Source organism: Schistocerca americana, chromosome 2, assembly GCF_021461395.2.
Source record: "Schistocerca americana isolate TAMUIC-IGC-003095 chromosome 2, iqSchAmer2.1, whole genome shotgun sequence".
Taxonomy (NCBI): domain Eukaryota; kingdom Metazoa; phylum Arthropoda; class Insecta; order Orthoptera; family Acrididae; genus Schistocerca; species Schistocerca americana.
Window position 1 is genome coordinate 927,587,504 of NC_060120.1, and position 21,154 is coordinate 927,608,657.

At 39.0% G+C, this 21,154-nt stretch overlaps 1 protein-coding gene across 1 annotated transcript in view; it reads right to left on the reverse strand.

Annotated features, from left to right (window-relative positions):
• Positions 1-722: 722 nt before the first annotated feature.
• Positions 723-21,154, reverse strand: part of LOC124594870 (diacylglycerol kinase eta) — a 563,158-nt gene continuing 542,726 nt past the window's right edge. The window contains exon 25 of the mRNA XM_047133339.1: positions 723-3,619. Within this exon, the coding sequence (XP_046989295.1) occupies positions 3,338-3,619 (282 nt within the window). The 3' untranslated portion in view covers positions 723-3,337. The remainder of the gene's footprint in view (positions 3,620-21,154) is intronic.

Consider the following 21,154-nt stretch of genomic DNA (forward strand, 5'->3'; position numbering starts at 1 on the left):
GTAATGCCCTGCACTCGTAGGTAGCACACTGCACCTTGTACATGTCCACTACAGCACTCAGGGCTCGCAGCACCAAATTACGACACCTGAAGATGGGCGTATAAGACCCCGAAACCGGTCATGTGATAATAAAAGAACTTTACCACTGTAGCAGTATTTTTAACCTCTGGTAATGTGTGATTGTTTAAACTTCTTTATCCTTAATCTTACAATCTTACCTATCTCCTTCCCCAAATCTCTGTAGGCAAGTATAAATATGAGAGTCTGAAAACCTAAGATTACATCTGTAGCGTTTCAGCTACGATATCTGATTGTTGGTTAATGAAGGTAGTATCAGTACTGTGAACCTGTACTAAGCATGCAAACAACTGTAAAAATGTATTGATTATATGTATACTTGAAATAATTCTTCACATCAGGGTTTATTATGACACTTATATACTAGAAATGCAAAGTAAACGGATATTCAAATGCACATATTAAAACTACAGCATAAGCATTTTATGCCAACTCAATTAAATGGAAAAGCAAATTATCTGTGAATGTTTGGTCTACTTTAATTTTTTAGTATGCATGTAGGAATGTATGTTGCACAGTATATTTTTACTTTAGACTTGATATGAGCAAATAAAAAGCCAGAGTCAATGAATAAATAGATAAGCAGCATGCTTTGTGAATGAAACATCAAAAATAAAAATTTATGTCTTTAATTTATAGCACTGAAATGTTTTCACATATAATTCGATCTTTTGCTGTGTAATACAAACAAACTGCAATTTTCCTGTAAATAACAAGGTATAAACATACCCCAATACCTGCTTTACAGTGTGTGGAAACAACATTTGTAAATGAGATTAAAAAGTGAATACAAAATGAAGCATAAAATTGCATCAAAAATTCAGAAAATGTGTTGACTTTATGGCCATTACTGATTATGTAACCGCAATAGCGGATTTAGAGTGACCACAAATGTGGCCAATAACAATAACACGTTATCTCCTTATTTAACAGCAGTAGTAATGAAATTCTGGAGTAGAAAATAATTTTTCTGAACTCTGTACTACTGCAACGCTCAACAGACAAGAATAATAACAAGCTTTCCAAATAATTATTGAAACTTCTAATGAAGTTTAGTATTGCTCAGAAGGAATATGTACTACATATACATTTTCTAAATATATTATTATATCCTTTTACACAAGGTGGAGCATCCTTGCTTACACCACAAAGTACTCACAAATTTCTTATACCTGACTTTTTTCTCACTATTGTTTGTTTAAAAAATCTTCTAAAAGGAATTCTATAACACTAATCTAATAAGAAACTATCAGGCAACATTTTAACACACCAGTCTAAAAGTACAGAAACACATCATTTTACAGTAAAAGGAAAAAAAATCTAACATATGTCTTTATGAAAACTGTTTTGGAGATGTACTCCTATAGGAAACAGGCAGAATGTGGTTTAGTAGTGACTTAACTTAAGCTAGACAAAATTAAAATCAACTGCATTTACATTACCCGTACAAAGATACAAAGCAGGACATTACACTGAATTGCCCTGCTGTATGAGAAACAAGATTTTTATGAATTTAAGGATACTGCATATTGAGACATACGAAGCACCTAAAAACCTATGCCTAATATCACACACATTATTCAACTCATTCAATAATATTGATTCATTTTTACTAACCATTAACAGTGTTTCTAAAAATAAAAAGTGAGAACACAATTACCATTTCAGTAAATGCACAACCTCTCTTTAGGAAATGGTCTTTACCAGAGTCTTATTAAAGAATACTTAGTAACTATATTTACAAATTTAAACTCAATACACTACAAGGGAAAAAATATTTGTACATCAAAAATCACATGGGTTCTATATTCTGAGCTTCATATAGCTCTCTTTCTGGTAAGGCATGGAAGACACTAGGACTCAGAGGGCAGCAGCCACTACATAAGGAATGTTACAAAGTACAATGTTGAATTCAGGACTTATGGCACCATGGAAAAAAGTATTAACAACAGGAAAGAAAATTAATCGGGTAGTTAGTAGATACTGAAATGTTACTTCTGCTGTTTTCCTATGTTGAAGAGAACAGGCTATGTGATGTAGTGCTAGTATCTTGCTTAAATAAAATAATGTGACTGAAGAAGAAATAAAGCCATGAGTAAAGAGTACATAATATATCACACTGAGTATGCAATAACTTTTTCTTCTTTTAAACTAATCATTTCCTTCTTAGCAGCCATGTGAACAGTACACTCTCTTACCACTTTGCTCTCACTGTTCAAGACTTCATTCTTAAACTGAAGTATGATTTGTCTGTTCTACCATGATGTATGTCATCTTAGCTTCCCATTGACATAACCACTCAACAGACATCAAACATATTGGACAATTATAACCGATATCTTATATTAGAAATATGATGAGTATTATTCTTCACACTGCAAAAGTACAAACTTTTGACTTCCTGTATTCAACACTGACTTCATTGCAATTGAAGAGCATTGTGTTAATATGCTTAGCAAAATGTAGTTAAGCAAATTTCAATGAAGATGTAAAGCATCTCATAAAAAGTGAAAGTGAAGTATTAGGCACAGAGGTAAATCCTTTCTTATCTCATTTTAAAATAATTTTTCAGATCTAACCAGTAAAATCTTTTATACTTCATTGGTATAATTTTAGCCAATCTTATAAGATACAATGTTTCAATGTTTTCTCTCTCTCATTGCTGCAAAAAGATTACTGACTCTTTCTCAACAATATGTATGTTGTATTACTCAGTATGTAAACATTTCTACAAGAAAGCATTGTTTGAAGTATAAAAGAAGATAATTAAAGTTTTCTTGAAAATGTTCAATGCCACAGTGACAGATGTTCCACACCCAAAGGGACACGAGGCTATTTGCATTTAACCGAAGATCTATGCACCTGATTGACAGAAAAGGCACAAATGCCATAACAAGTATTCACGCATCCATCCATTGCATTTTGCAAATAGTCTGGAGAGAAGGCATACACAAATTTACCGTGTGCACACAGAAATATGTAAACACACACACACACGTGCGCGCACACACACACACACACACACACACACACACACACACACACACACGGACAGACAGACAGACAGACAGACAGACAGAGAGACAGAGTAGTAATAAGCGTAAATGAGACAGCTTCCACACTCTGAACTTCCATCCAGAGAAAGACACATCATAACATTCACTGTAATTTTGTTTGAGCACAGAAGGTCCTTTGTCCATATGCCTCTTATGGTTCAACTGAGAGATCGTGTAGGTGTTACCACCTACACGCTCTTGGATCACGAACTCAGGTCCCTTATGGCAGCAAGTATTCGTTTGACATGTCCAACTTTAACTACTCCAAGTTCACGTAAATCTCTGCGTCCAAGTGCAAGGAGTTCCCGACCTCGAATGTCATTGCGTGTGAAACTTTCAGCATACTCGGCAAGACCCAGGGCTTCAAGCCATGCTGCAACTTCAACAACACCCCATGCTGAAACTTCTCGTACTGCTCGACTGCTACCCCGTCGGAACTTGAGACGAAACAAACCACGTGATCGGCTCTTGCGTTCACCTGCACTCTGTAATACAAAATATACTACTATTACTTATACTGTTATTATCAACTAACGTAGAAAATAATCACTGTTCAAGTATGTAAAAAATAATTTGAGAAAGCTTTGTTATTCATTAATAGCATGTAACAATTAGATATAGATAAAATATTCAGAACATTTTAATTTACTTTAATTTCTAGTAAGACTCAATAAATATAGTTCAACACTTGTTCCAGGACCCAAGAATCTGAACTACAATATAATCAAATAATGATATTCAGAAAGTACACAGTGATAAATTTTATGGGTACTAATAAATCAGAACCTGCATTGGATAGCCCAAATCCTAGACTTTATGAAGTGTCATATTTCAGGAGGACTAGAGTAGTCCTGTCACAGGTGTCTCCGACCCCTCAAGGGCAGAGTCACCTGTGAAACCAGCCATGTGGACTATCAACTGTGCAGCATTCTATGTGGACATTATATCTAATAATCTGTCTGTTGATATGAATGGCCACTGCCAAACTGTGGCCAAGAAACAACTAGACCTCCAAGTTGCTGAGTTTGTCAGCCAACACGGCGTCCTTAACTTCAACAATCGTATCGCTGCCCAAACCATCTGGATTCTTCCTACCAACACTAGTTTTTCTGACTGTGCAGGTGGAACACCAGCTTTTCTGAACTGTGCAGGTGGGATCTTTCCCTGCAGAATGAACTTCATTCCTACAAACCACCTGGACTCAAACGTAACTAGTCCTTGTGCTCCTGCATCTTATCCCCTTCCTTGCTTCCACTCTAGGCTTACACTGCCTTCTATTCCCCCAGTGCACATGGGTAGTCTTTTCCCCTTCTGTACTTCTACTTTTCCATTCTCCCTCCTCCACCTCATTCCACACTTCTTCTATACCACAACTACTCAAACCCACTGATATTGCTGCTCACGACAATCAGGGCTCAGCATGCAGAGATGACAGTGGCCAAGTGTGTGTGTGTGTGTGTGTGTGTGTGTGTGTGTGTGTGTGAAACATGTGGATGGATGTGTGTATTTCTCTGACTGAAGAAGAACTTTGTTCTGTAGTCCAGTATATCTTGTAAAGAGTATGTAGAGTTTAAATAATTGCCAGTGTGTGCAAGATGCTGATGAGAAACAATTATACACATGTTTTATGGACTGTGATGATGCTTTTACTCCTGACTCATGATGTGCACATCTGTACCAATACTCCACAAGCCACCTCCTGACAGTGTGTGGTGGAGAATTTTTCTGATACCACTCACTGATCCCCCCTTTCCTACTCCATTATACTATCAGCAGTTTGTGGATCGAAGGAATCACTAGACAGTGGAGTCGTTTAACATACCAGCACTTCAGGACTAACAGCATGTAAATTTCCTTCCCTCGACATATCTAGTAAGGAAGTGACCATTATTATGAGATATTGTTACAGCTTGAGAAGTATACACCTTTTGCAAATTGCATTCAGAGAGAATATGTAAGATAACAGTATAACAGTTAGCACAATAGACCACCCTGAAGTCTTATTATCAATGAGCAATAATCACTATATGTACTACCAATACAACAGGGCTGTGTATTGTAGTTATTGTATTCATGATTAACTGCTGTACTATATGACATATTTGCTGCATTCTTTGATAGACAATTAGTGGAAGATACAGCACCAGACAGTACTGAACCAAGTTCAATCACAAATGAACTTCACAATGCAGCAGCAGAAAACAAAGTCAGACATGGCATTAACCTTTATTACTAGCTCTCACTTGTACCAAATTGTTGAAGAATAGTGATCCTACTAGTTAATTTATCAGTGCAGTGCTATCACCATTTGATCTAGAACATTTGCTCTTCCTTTTCAGTGTCTTCTGTATAATAGTATAAGTAATAAGATATATTTTTGTGTTATTTGTTTTGTTCAGTCAATAATTTGTGTGTGTTGTGTCTAGTCATATCAGATTTAGTGTTAATTAATTAAGTAATTAATTATTTTTTTCAGCACTCATGCTCAGTTTAAAATGGTGCCTCCAGAGCTAGGAAATTTTCAATCAGTTGAGGAGGTACAGGAAACAGGAGCAGTGAGCTAACCAGTTATAGATCCCTTAACTGAAATGTTGAAGTAACTAAGATTGTTCACAACTCAACAAACTGAAATGACCACTACACAAGCTGAAATAGCAACTAGATAAAGTGAAATAGTCAATAAAAAAACCAAAATGACTATCAAACAGAACAAAATGGCTGAGCTAGGCTTCCAGCTCTTGGCTGATACACATCTACAGAGTGGCAAATTAAGTGTTTCTCTTGTCCTGTGTTTTCCTCATAGTAAATTTATTAACCATTGTGTGTGTTTTCTGTTTGAGAGGTTCAATCTCGCATTTTTGTAAGGGTGAATTCATTCAGTCTGTAGTGCAGTAGCTGCTCACTGAACAACCAGTACACAGTTCACTAACACATCAGCATCTGTTGGTGACACATCAGGAGGGTAGCAAGTTGCATATCAAGAATTCTGTGTACTTTTACAGTTCACTTCTTCAGTTAGTCTTGCTAGGATGGTTAGAATCTGTGCCTCCAGATCAGCCTTCAGCCTATTCTGGGTGCAACCCATCTGATCACCTGTGATGTGCACACTTTTAGAAAGCATTGCTCCTGCAAAACTCAGCTTACCCTTTTCCCACATGGTTTATTGTGGACTGTGGATGAAGGGCAACAAGCAGATGCCATATTTATAGATTTCTAGAAGTTATTTGACACAATGCCCCATTGCAGGCTGTTAACAAAGGTACAGGCATATGGAATAAGTTCACAGATTTGTGAGTGGCTCCAAGACTTCTTAAGTAATAGAACTGAGTATGTTGTCCTTGATAGCGAGTGTTCATCACAGACAAGAGTATCATCAGAAGTGTCCCAGGAAAGTGTTCTCTGTACACGTAGATGACTCGGCGGACAGGGTGGGCAGCAATCTGAGGTTGTTTGCCGATGATGCAGTGGTGTATGGTAAGGCGTTGAAGTTGAGTGGCTGTAGGACAATACTAGACAATTTAGAGAAAATTTCTGGTAGGTGTGATGAATGACAGCTAGCTCTAAATGTGGGAAACTGTAAGTTAATGCACATGAATAGGAAGAACAAACCTGTAATGTTTGGATACAGTATTTCTAGTGTCCTGCTTGACACAGTCAAGCCATTTAAATATCTGGGCATAAAGTTGCAAAGCAATATGATATGGAATAAACATGTGAGAACTGTGGTAGGTTAGGTGAAGGGTCAACTTCAGTTTATTGGGAGAATTTTAGGAAAGAATGGTTCACCTGTAAAGCAGACCACATATCAGGGTGTATACATGGACAAGGAAAAAAAATTCCTGGATTTTTCCAGGATTTCCCGGTTCAAAATACACTTTCTCACGGGTGAAAATACACTTTTTCCATTTTAAGTGACAGTATACTTTTCCTCGGCACTGTAAAACTTCTCAATCCTTAGAATGTTTATGGTTTTCTACACAAGCGTAGAATTTTCCGGCACTTTAGAAAACAAAACACAGGAGGAATAAAAAAATGTTTTGGAAAGATCTTTGATGTGCAGCAACATGTAAGCTACATTGTTTTGTGTTACGGAGGTATAAATTCGAATTCCACCAAACAGTGCATGTTACTTTCCGAAGCAATGAAATCGAGATTGCGACACGCTTTTGTAAGACAGTCATGGCTCATGTCACGTGATCTCACCAGCTGATCACAGGACACATGATGTAGTCAGCCAATAGCAAGATCACTTGTAAGTAGCGCGAACACACAAAAAAGAAAAGTTAATGGTTTAAATTAATACACATAGTATTGCTACAACAAAAACAAAGTTTTCATAAATAATATTGGTCTTGAAGATTAATAAGCTGCAAGAGAAGCTAAGCTTCCACATATAATGCTGATCTTTTTGCGTGCGTTACACTTTAAGATACATCACACAAATGTGCCAGTAAAATTTTTAATAACGACGTAAATGTCTGATCTTCTGGGCTCGAATTTCTTCTAGATGGTTGCCCTCAAAGAGTTGATTATTAAATGAGAGTCAAACACTCTGTGATTTAAGAAATTCATCGTACATTCTCGCACATAGTTCATCTTGCGTAAAAGGAAATTTACTTTGAAAGTAACATTTTTCAACCCATCATTCGCAATATTTTCCCGTGACCTGTTAGAAATTGGTTCGTTTCAGCAGTTGCCAGAGAGCGCCAGATAACAGGCGTCACTGCGCCTGTGCAGCTACGATGACGCAGGAAGCCCGCATCTTCGTGCGTGTAAAACGTTAAAAGATCTTGCATTATGTCATAAAAGAAACAAGACATCAAAGGATACTTCAAGAGCATCGGAATTTTGTGAACCATACTAAAATGCATAATTCGGCTTAAAGTGCACAATCGTTATGTCCAGATTCGGATGTAAATTTTCTTGAGTACCAGTACTGTATTATCTCATGTTTGGTTCTTTATTATGGCATAATGCCATACGAGCTAGAAGATGGAAAACGTGCACTTGAAATGCAAGTTGAAACTAGCCAACAGTGTGAAATTAAACACTTCGTTTCAAATAAATTGACTGCCTCTGCACAAAAGATTAATAAAAGCCGAATCGTTTTAGCAAACCGACAAAAATAAGTTCATTGTTCTGCAAGGCGATTAATGCTTGACTGTCAGAAAGGTAGAAATAAAACCTCAAACTAACAACATATTTTAGCCTTCCGTAATTATGTGAGCGTATTTTAATTCATTTGGTAGCTCCTGACCACAGAAATCAGTTTTGTTTTCATTTAATGTGAGAGCAATAAATGAAGAGGAAACAGCAAAATCACTAAACGTAAGCACAGGTCACGTGGAGACTATCCACCGTCCCACTTCAACTCAGAGTGCTCTGTGCATCAGCCCCAGATCTACAATATATTTCCGAACCGGAGAAATTTAGATAGTGGCGCCCAGCCACACATATGTAGCCAGAAGCGGGAGAAGGTACTACTCATACGCGACTCAACTGCGCATGTGCAAGAGCCCGCCCGCAACTGCTCAAATGAATCTAATGTAAACAGCTGTCACGTCACGCTCACCAGAGGCAATTTGTTAGGAAGCACTGCATATTCTTCCTAAAGCCTTTGACACACTTTGGTTGGCAGATGCCTGTATGAGCACTGTGTTTTGTTGTTGTATATGGCACATTTCCTTTGTGACTTAAGTTTTATCTTCGTTTTTTTTTCTCTCGTTCATGTTTTGTTGCAGCAGCATTATTCTGCAGAAGCGGGATACAGTAATATACTTCATTAGCGTATTGGTTCTTACCAGTCAAAATCACATAAATTTAACTGGTAACTAAAACAATGAAAAATTTCCGGAATTCTAAAAAAAAAATCCTGGGTTTTTCCCGGTTTTCTCCCAGACGAAAAAATTCCCGGGTTTTTCCCGGATCTCCCGGGTCGTATACACCCTGTATATAGGATGCTGGTGTAACCTATTCTGGAGTACTTCTTGAGCATTTGGAATTCATAACAGGTCAGATTAAAGGAAGACATTGAAACAATTCAGAGGCAGGTGTACTAGATCTGATACCAGTAGGTTCGAACACTATGGAAAAAACTTAGAGAACTGGCATTTGATGATGACTGCCAAATGATTCTACTGCCGCCAACATACTTTGGGCAAGATACAATAAATTAGGGCTCATTCGGAAGCACGTAGATGGTTGTTTTTCCCTCGCTTTATTTGCGAGTGGAGCTGGAAAGGAAATGACAAGCAGTGGTACAGGGTACCCTCCATCACACACTGTATGGTGGCTTGTGGCGTACCTGTGTAGATTAAGGCCACTAAACAAACTGGAATGATAACTAAACAAACCAGAATGACCACTAAACAAATCAAAATGACCACTAAACAATTCAAAATGACCACTCAGGTTACAGAATTAGTAGAAGAAGGGGCAGAATAATGAAAAGCTGAAGAGTAAATTCCAGCTGTTATAGAACAGCTTACAGTCAAAGTTAATGATATTTGGGATAGACGGTTATCTGGAAGTAATATGGTAATAACTTTTCGAACAAGCAACCAGCTTGTCCACTGGTTATGAAGATAAAACAGGAGAAAAGTTCACCATACATAAACAGCAGGATTCAGCAGATACTTGAGTCAAGGCCAAGAAGGAACAAATCACATGATGTGTGAATCAACAAACACAGGCTACTGTTAATATGTCAAATGAAAATTCCCCACTGCAAGTGAATTGAAACTGGAACTGCAAGAAACAAGGGAACAGACAGGTTACGATTTCCCTCAGTGGACATAAAAATTGGGGAAACAGTTGAAATGGGCAAGAGAGAGATATGGGAGTCCAGGGGGCGGTGCGAGAGATCAAACGAGAATGACGCGATGTCAAAAGAGCACAGACCTGAAGACCCAGGTCACACTGTGACAATATGCACATACCAACCAATACAAAAAAGTCACATTCTGTGCATGGTATGTTGCCAACAACTACAATGTAAGTGAAAATGTTAACTCAGGAGAAAATGCTCAAATACATGCAGTTTCAGATATTTTCTCCATACAAGAAGATTGTAAATCCTGTAGTGTTTATCTGTGGATAAACCCTGATCTTGGGCGGGATCACAGAAGATTGTTATTTCACAGGATATATTTTTGGTGACAGTGCCCTATGAGCGACAGAAATAATCAGTTCATGAAAGATGTCTGAAGAGTTTGAGAAAGCATTTCTTGCTAAATACTGATCTTGTGGTATTCAGGAAAGATTGAAAAAGGAAGTACACAGTTCTTAACCTTTCTTGTTTAAGATTGGAAGTTTGTGAAGATATTTTGAAAAATATCTAATCAAGGTGTGTTACTGTGACAAGCCCATTTCACATCAAGATATTCTACAGATCCTGAAGGCAAAGCTGCCTATCAATATATACGAAAACCTATCCATATACCAGAGTTAAACTTAGAGGAATTCATGTCAGTCTCAGATTCCATCAATTTAATCCAAGAGGATATCAGATCATGACTGGGACATGGAGATATTTATTTGCAGGGGTCTAGGACAAACAACAGCCACAGTGAAAACCAACCACACAAACTGAATGTTAGTTGTCCAAAGTCAGGTAATCAAACACACAGGTTACCTTCCATTAGGAGAGTGTGTGCACTCAGTGACTGTGACATGATTTATAAATTATAGACTACAGCAATCAGTCATCCTTTTTTTTCTCTTTGCAAGTTTTATTTGGCAAATCCACATTTCAGCTAGTGCCTAGCTATTATCAATGCTAAAAAATGCAAGAAGAATATGGTCAGGCGATACAATAAGTTACAACTAATGGTATAACCTATATGGCTTATACATTCGATGACATACCGCTATTCTCTAGTCTTGATGCATGTTAGTTCCCTGTTGTTTGTGTGTTAGTCACAGGTTTTTGAATGCTACTGTGTAAAGGAGGTAGGCTGTGTGGAGAACACACTGATTGGTTTTATGGCACCCTACATATGAACTACGTAATATATAACATTTAAAGGAAAATAAAAAACATCAAATTTGCATGGCAATTACATAAAATAAAACATAAGTAAAATTCTTTACATTGCTGTCCAACTTATTTCCACATTTGCCAGTAAACATAGAAAATATAAGAAAATTTCCAGGTTCACTCCTTGTGAGTCAGTTGTTTTATTCTTTAAACACATATCTAATGTCAGATGGGCAAAACCGTTTTTTAAATTTATTTATAAGACACAAGGAGGAACATGCTATATATAACTATTAGATTTGATCTGATTAAATGTTTTTATCTTTGTATTATTTTTTCTCTTTATTTAAACATTATGGCAGGTATGTTGTTCCTCTTATTTACTGAATAGTTTGTAGATGGCACCAAATGTCAGCAAGATGGATGGTTGGTGTGACTTGGCATTCCGTTACAGATGTGGAGAGTACTAGTCTCTGTGTCACTTGAAATGGATTTTACTTATAAATACAATAAAACCAAGACACTGAATTGCTGTTATTAACAATGTACATGCATCTAAACTAACATACCATGGAGAAAGTTCTGTAGATTCAGTGTTATAACCAACATACTCGTACAGTATTATGCCAATGGCTGCTATATATTGACAAGACAGCAGGAGCTACCTGCGTCAGACCTTACACTGTTTCCTGTGTTCTCCACACAGCCTACCTCCTTAATAACAGAAGTAGCTGATGATAGCAATTGTGGTGTCAAACAGCTTCCAGTAAACTAACTCCAACCACATCAAGTCCCAGAAAATCAGTCATAACATGGGATAGGGGCTGTGACAAAACTATGCAGTTCTTCAGGTATGATGGTGGAGCCAATGTGACAGAGGAACACTGTGCAGATGTGAACAAATGCAACCAGGAATATCCATGAGTTCCATAATCTGCAGTTAGGGCCATGGTTGATGATATTCCAGTCACAACTATTTTGGACACAGACACATTAGTTGCTGTGTTCTCAGCAAGCTTTTTTAATAAGATGTTTGGGTTGCCAGTCTTTCCAGTGCACAGCTGCAAAATTGTTGGAGCAATAGGCATGAGATCAAAAGATGACAGTTAGGCTACAAAATGTAGTGGCTTAATGCAGCTTTTACATGGTTGAAGGATTAATTGAAAGCTGTATTCCAGACCCTGAATTTATTCACGAGAATTATTCAAGGTTGATGGAGCCAGAACTCAGCCTAAGTTGCTGTGGAAGGATGATAGCCACAGATTACACTGCCAAGGTTTCTGGATTGACTTTATTGTCAGACAATATCACAGGACGTGAACATTTCTGGTGCATTCTATAAAACTACCTGGGGTGGCAGCACATGTATAGTAACAGATATCAGAACCAGAGAACCTTACCAACAAACAACAGTGACAGTTTTTTGATCTCTTGACACAATATTTACAAGTGTTTAAAAAAAGCTTTGAATAATATGAGGATATAAATGTTATCTGTAAGTATTTCCACAAAAAACTTTGCCATAGTTTCCACACCATCCCAAAGTCATAACGTGAAGCCGTCAACCAAGCAATCAAAACAAAATATGATTGTGACAAAAGATTAATTAGGATACAAAGATTTCAAATGGGTGAGGAAGTGCTACTGAAAACCCATCCACACACACACTGATCTTGAACAAGAAAAACAAGAAGTGACATTTACTGTTCACTAGACCTTTTGAGATTATAGGAATTCCAAGTCCCAGTGCTTATTTACTAGGGTATCCAGACAGTCATAGAATTAGAATATCACATCAAGACTTAAAGAAGTATTATTTTTGATGAAAGTAGAGTACATTGTTGTGAACCACAACATCAATTTCATAATTTTTTAACTAAGGATTTGTTATACGTGATACATGGGTCAAGATTTTCTTAGACTTTTCTACATGATGTTTTATATTTAGATTTAAAGTATGTGTCTTAATTATTTATGATGATGCTACATGCATTTATGTATGATTTGTTGAACTAATGAAGTTTGTAGTTGATAAGTGTTATCCTGTGAAAAATCCTGGAGCTTTTGTTTTCTTTCACAATTTTCATCAGTTATTTTCTGAAAATATTCACAATGGGTCTTCACACTGTTAAGATTTTGCTTGCAATTGAAGTTATTATCACAATACAATTCAAGCAAGTTGGATATCTATATAGATGGAACAATTCTAACTTGGAAAATTACAGATCACTTTTCCCCTGCTATCAACAAGACTAGCAAAGAATTGAGTCAATCCGATTTGGAGGACATTTGAAAAATAATTAACATTTTAGAGTTGGTCTAGCTTGTATTTTAGAGTCCTGCATTTTTTCAGATCCCTTTCCAGAGCCATATATTGGGTTTCCATTACCAGTCTGGGGGTGGTCTATGATATATTGAGCACCTTGCTCAAAGTTTTCAGTTATTCTAAAATTATGACTTACGGAATTTCTCAATCTGTGAGGTCCACGAGAAACAGATTCACCACATGATGCCAAACAACAAACCTCCAAAGACAATGTTGTTGGGTTGAGATGTGTAAAAACATGTACACGCTCATGAATACACTCAAGTCCAGTGTCATGTGAAGTTTAACCTTTATGGGGTGCATGAATGGAATAAAAGAGTTCCAGCAGTTTGCTCAGGAATGCAGCTCCACAAATGGCACATGCAGACAGTATTGTTCCTGCTGTATTGCAAGGCAAGTGCCTCTACTGTTCTGATTTCATCTCGTGAATGTAATGAGGACACTTTGTGACTGTGCTACACAGGCATGAAACAGTTCGCCAGTAAAAGTGAAGTAATAGATTAGAACAAACCAAAAAGATTGTTCTATTAAGAATTAGTCTAATTTGTACTACAGCTCTTCCAAATCCAACAAATTCAGTACAGACCAGAAACTACAGCAAACAGAGTTTCTCTGACAAGGTAATTAAATGTGTACTAATCCCATGCGTTCCAGGTTTTTGAACCAATGGAACTTCACTCATTAATTTTTTACTATGTTTCACATTCACACACCATTGGTGTGAGCATGGTGTTTTGAGGGTCCAACCCCAATCGCTTTACTATCCTGTGATCAGCCATGTTGCTCTCCAACTCACATCCTGGCTGACTGAAAAGGGGCTTCAATGGCACACACCTCAAGTCCATGTCCAGCTAATCTTTGGCTTCATGTGAACATCATGCTGACATCATAAGAATCAATTAAGAGTCTTTATTTTTGTTCAAATATTATTCTCAACTCACATCATCAAACTTTAACATTGTATACTAAACTGACTTCTCAATGTAAAATATGAATACTTGTAAGCTAATCAAAATTTCACATGCATTACTTGCAATATTTTTGAAGATTCAGTTTCTAATTACAAAGAACAACTATTTATATATGTATATTCTTGACAGTAAACCAAGGTTGATCCAGCTTCGCTCCCAGTTTTCCAAAGTTTCCCACGGAGACTTAACCAGAATAGGGAAGCTATCAATAAATAGAATCACAGTTGCACTAGCTGCTAATAGTGAAGTAAAAAGTGCTAGTTGCCTAAATACGTCAATCTTAAAACTTTTTGGGTAGCACATCTATAACAGCTACCAAGTAATAATGGTGGAGTAACACACTGCTCATGCCATCTTATGCCGCCAATTTTATCATTTTATTTCAATGAGTGAACAGTCTCACGAATATCAACCCTATGAACAATCGCAATATTTTCTGCAAATTTATATGAAACCTGAATAATTTTACCTTTCCATAAGCATCAGGAAGTTCACCATAATAGAGCAATGTTGTTGTTGTTGTTGTTGTTGTGGTCTTCAGTCCTGAGACTGGTTTGATGCAGCTCTCCATGCCACTCTATCCTGTGCAAGCTTCTTCATCTCCCAGTACCTACTGCAACCTACAGCCTTCTGAATCTGCTTAGTGTATTCATCTCTTGGTCTCCCTCTACGATTTTTACCCTCCACACTGCCCTCCAATACTAAATTGGTGATCCCTTGATGCCTCAGAACATGTCCTACCAACCGATCCCTTCTTCTGGTCAAGTTGTGCCACAAACTTCTCTTCTCCCCAATCCTATTCAATACTTCCTCATTAGTTATGTGATCTACCCATCTAATCTCCAGCATTCTTCTGTAGCACCACATTTCGAAAGCTTCTATTCTCTTCTTGTCCAAACTATTTATCGCCCATGTTTCACTTCCATACATGGCTACACTCCATACAAATACTTTCAGAAATGACTTCCTGACACTTAAATCTATACTCAATGTTACCAAATTTCTCTTCTTCAGAAACGCTTTCCTTGCCATTGCCATTCTACATTTTATATCCTCTCTACTTCGACCATCATCAGTTATTTTGCTCCCCAAATAGCAAAACTCCTTTACTACTTTAAGTGTCTCATTTCCTAATCTAATTCCCTCAGCATCACCCGACTTAATTTGACTACATTCCATTATCCTTGTTTTGCTTTTGTTGGTGTTCATCTTATATCCTCCTTTCAAGACACTGTCCATTCCATTCAACTGCTCTTCCAAGTCCTTTGCTGTCTCTGACAGAATTAGAATGTCATCGGCGAACCTCAAAGTTTTTATTTCTTCTCCATAGATTTTAATACCTACTCCGAATTTTTCTTTTGTATCCTTTACTGCTTGCTCAATATACAGATTGAACAACATCGGGGAGAGGCTACAACCCTGTCTTACTCCTTTCCCAACCACTGCTTCCCTTTCATGTCCCTCGACTCTTATAACTGCCATCTGGTTTCTGTACAAATTGTAAATAGCCTTTCGCTCCCTGTATTTTACCCCTGCCACCTTTAGAATTTGAAAGAGAGTATTCCAGTCAACATCGTCAAAAGCTTTCTCTAAGTCTACAAATGCTAGAAACGTAGGTTTGCCTTTCCTTAATCTTTCTTCTAAGATAAGTCGTAAGGTCAGTATTGCCTCACGTGTTCCAGTGTTTCTACGGAATCCAAACTGATCTTCCCCGAGGTTGGCTTCTACTAGTTTTTCCATTCGTCTGTAAAGAATTCGTGTTAGTATTTTGCAGCTGTGACTTATTAAACTGATAGTTCGGTAATTTTCACATCTGTCAACACCTGCTTTCTTTGGGATTGGAATTATTATATTCTTCTTGAAGTCTGAGGGTATTTCGCCTGTTTCATACATCTTGCTCACCAGATGGTAGAGTTTTGTCAGGCCTCCCCACCAACGGCAAGGTCCATGGTTCATGGGGGGGGGGGGGGGGGGGGGGAAGAGCAATAATAGCAATATTAATGGCTTAAGATGCTGCTCCCACAGGGGGCTTGTGTAGTACATCTTGTGAAGAGTATGTAGTATTTGAATAATTTGTAGTGTTTCAAGGCCACCGTCAGTGAGAAACAATGACACAGATGTTCTATGGACCATAAAAAAGCTGTTTACTCCTGGAAGCTTCAGGGGGGGGATTATTCTTTGTGGAGGTTCTTGTTGGGAGAGTATGTCTGGATAGATGACTTGTATTGTTAAGAGACGCCATTGGAGCAATTTTGTAATTGTGAACCTATGATCTGAACTGTGGATCAGACTGAAGATTAATTTATGATTAATAGTAGAGAAAAGTGTTTCAGATGTACGAGAGTAAAACTCACGTACATGTTAAAGGTAATTATGATGTATTATTTTTGATGTCCATGATTCTACACTCCTGGAAATTGAAATAAGAACACCGTGAATTCATTGTCCCAGGAAGGGGAAACTTTATTGACACATTCCTGGGGTCAGATACATCACATGATCACACTGACAGAACCACAGGCACATAGACACAGGCAACAGAGCATGCACAATGTCGGCACTAGTACAGTGTATATCCACCTTTCGCAGCAATGCAGGCTGCTATTCTCCCATGGAGACGATCGTAGAGATGCTGGATGTAGTCCTGTGGAACGGCTTGCCATGCCATTTCCACCTGCCGCCTCAGTTGGACCAGCGTTCGTGCTGGACGTGCAGACCGCGTGAGACGACGCTTCATCCAGTCCCAAACATGCTCAATGGGGGACAGATCCGGAGATCTTGCTGGCCAGGGTAGTTGACTTACACCTTCTAGAGCATGTTGGGTGGCACGGGATACATGCGGACGTGCATTGTCCTGTTGGAACAGCAAGTTCCCTTGCCGGTCTAGGAATGGTAGAATGATGGGTTCGATGAGGGTTTGGATGTACTGTGCACTATTCAGTGTCCCCTCGACGATCACCAGTGGTGTACGGCCAGTGTAGGAGATCACTCCCCACACCATGATGCCGGGTGTTGGCCCTGTGTGCCTCGGTCGTATGCAGTCCTGATTGTGGCGCTCACCTGCACGGCGCCAAACACGCATACGACCATCATTGGCACCAAGGCAGAAGCGACTCTCATCGCTGAAGACGACACGTCTCCATTCGTCCCTCCATTCACGCCTGTCGCGACACCACTGGAGGCGGGCTGCACGATGTTGGGGCGTGAGCGGAAGACGGCCTAACGGTGTGTGGGACCGTAGCCCAGCTTCATGGAGACGGTTGCGAATGGTCCTCGCCGATACCCCAGGAGCAACAGTGTCCCTAATTTGCTGGGAAGTGGCGGTGCGGTCCCCTACGGCACTGCGTAGGATCCTACGGTCTTGGCGTGCATCCGTGCGTCGCTGCGGTCCGGTCCCAGGTCGACGGGCACGTGCACCTTCCGCCGACCACTGGCGACAACATCGATGTACTGTGGAGACCTCACGCCCCACGTGTTGAGCAATTCGGCGGTACGTCCACCCGGACTCCCGCATGCCCACTATACGCCCTCGCTCAAAGTCCGTCAACTGCACATACGGTTCACGTCCACGCTGTCGCGGCATGCTACCAGTGTTAAAGACTGCGATGGAGCTCCGTATGCCACGGCAAACTGGCTGACACTGACGGCGGCGGTGCACAAATGTTGCGCAGCTAGCGCCATTCGACGGCCAACACCGCGGTTCCTGGTGTGTCCGCTGTGCCGTGCGTGTGATCATTGCTTGTACAGCCCTCTCGCAGTGTCCGGAGCAAGTATGGTGGGTCTGACACACCGGTGTCAATGTGTTCTTTTTTCCATTTCCAGGAGTGTATGTTCCATTGTATTATCAGTAGTTTGAGGACTGAAGGAATCAATGGGAAGTGGAAATGCTCAAAAAGCCTGCATTTCGGAACTATCCCTGTTTAGGGAATTTTTAGATTAACTTTGAAATACAAATAACAGCTATAATCTAGTACCCACTGAGGCTGCCACTCTTGCGCAATGTGTGATCTTCCTTCTGTCTACAAGTTGTAAAAAGATTATAAGAGTAACTTGTATTTAGTAAAGAAATGATCTTTATGACTGGATACTGTTACAGCTTGGGAGGAATCCATCTTTCGCGCACTGCATTCAAAGAGAATACATAACACACCAGTTATAACAGTTAGCACAATGAGTCAAATGAAAGCCTTATTGTCAAAGATAAGTAACCTCTATATACAATCTACTTAGTGATCCTAAAATATCTTGAAGATATCCAACAGCCTACATGCAATGTGCCTGTCTGCTGCTCAACACCCATTATATGTCATTAGTAGCAATCTATCAGTGCATTGTTTTAACAACTATTCATCTACGTCAGGAAAAATAAAACGAAGAATGATTGGCTGAAAGAAGTTCACCATTATTTAGAAGTATGAAATATAACATTGCAACACATCAAAGGCAGATGAGAGAAGAGGATTCTATTCTGCAGTGGTATGAGACTCACAACTAAAACCATATGAATGAGGTCAACTCTGCATTGCTGATGAAGGAAGAACAGTTGTATTGTAAAAAATGCAAAAGTATTGGGAACAGAAGAGGAATCCATAAGAAGCATGTCTAGCTAATAATCCAAAGACTATAGTGAATTTGGACTAATTCAACTCATTAAACTATGTAAACAATAACAATAATAAATAATAATAAAAAATGGTATTTAAATATGTCTGCTTGTGTCTGTATGTGTGGATGGATATGTGCGTGTGTGCGAGTGTATACCTGTCCTTTTTTCCCCCTAAGGTAAGTCTTTCCGCTCCCAGGATTGGAATGACTCCTTACCCTCTCCCTTAAAACCCACTTCCTTTCGTCTTCCCCTCTCCTTCCCTCTTTCCTGATGAGGCAACAGTTTGTTGCGAAAGCTTGAATTTTGTGTGTATGTTTGTGTTTGTTTGTGTGTCTATCGACCTGCCAGCGCTTTTGTTCGGTAAGTCACCTCATCTTTGTTTTTATATATAATTTTTCCCACGTGGAATGTTTCCTTCCATTACAACAATAATAAATAATAAATATACATGTTGTCCAAAAATTATTTTTACACCTTTAGTCTTTGATAACCTGAGAACTGTGTTAGATAAGAGCAACTAGATTTCAACATGTTACAGGATAACAAAAGTTTTTTATTTTATTTCACAGCTTTTGCAGATTAGATGAAAAATGTGGAACCATAGGAGCAAGTTCAGTATACAGCATAATCTTAGAAACAAAATCTGATAGCCAAGTACAGTGAAATTTTTGAACACAATATGGAAATGATCAACCACCAAACCAACTATTCAGGCTCAGCATATGTCATTTATGGAAACAAGTAGCATTCTCCATAAACAAAGGGCACATTGCCCATCTGTTTAAGACACCAATCTACACAAATTATGGCAGGTATTTGCAATGAGTCTGGCAAAATAAGTGCATACTGTGGCGAGAGGGTTGGATATGCCACGATCAACAGGGCCCAAAATCTTACACAAGAGGTTATGTCTTTACACCTACAAGTTATCACATGGGCTATTATGCACTTCTCAGCTAGGAAAGCTCTTTGTCCCAATGGCATTTAAAAACCTGTCCTCAACGAGTTCATGGATAAAGCCATGGAATAGTAACATACATCATGAATGCCATTCTATGACACCAATTCTTCATTGTCTTTTGGAAGGTGGCCAAGATCCTGGTGTTCAGAAAGCCAGGGAAAGAACACTCCCTCCCACAAAACTACCAACCCATCAGCATCCTGAGTTTGCTCAGTAAGATTGTTGAGAAGGTGATTCTAAAACAACTCATTAAACATTGCATCAACGATGACACCCTGAGACTGGAGCAGTTCGCCTTCAGGAATCACCACCCTACAATGTAACAACTCCTCCATACAGGAGAACATATAACAGATAGCTGCAACCCCAGCTAAGAAACGAGGGCTGTGTTCTTCGATCATCTCTGGCACAACAGCCTCAATCATAAACTCAGTGGCATTGGTTACCCTGATGGACTCTTATGTCTCACACACTTATATGTAACTAACAGAAGTTTCAACTCTGACAGTTGAGGCAAACAATCAACACAACATGGTATGCAAACTGGAGTATCCTGGGGACCCTCTTGTTTAACCTCCACATTAATGATATTCCAATATGATGGTTGCCATCGATGCAGATGACACTGCCATCCCAGTGCAAGATTGGAAACCATCCGACATTGACTCACAAATACAAACAGCATTCAGAACTGTTGAGCCTTGCTTGAAGAGACAGCACATGAAGGTAAATGTCAACAAGGGCACGGCTGTTCTGCTTACATGCAAACCAAAACAACTCCCAAACATCAACATTGTAGACAAATGACTCTACGCACATTTCCAATATGTTTCAGTGAAAAAGTCAGATACTGCAGTATCTGGATGGATTGGAAACTAACATGGGGGGACCACATAGAAAATTTTGCTAAAAAAGCACATGCATGGCTCAAACAATTGTACCCTGTGGTTAACAGTCACAGCACACTGAGTATGAGTGTGTCTTGGTCCATGAACACAACACTTATTACACCTCTGATGACATATGCTGCTCCAGTCTGGAGTTACACAGCTCCAACATATCTGTGCTGTCTGTAGTTCATACAGAACAAGGTGTTATGGATCGTAAGCAAAGCTCCAATACACATACACACTGCGGATTTATATGATGAATTCTGACTCAGTACTCTTGTGGAGTTA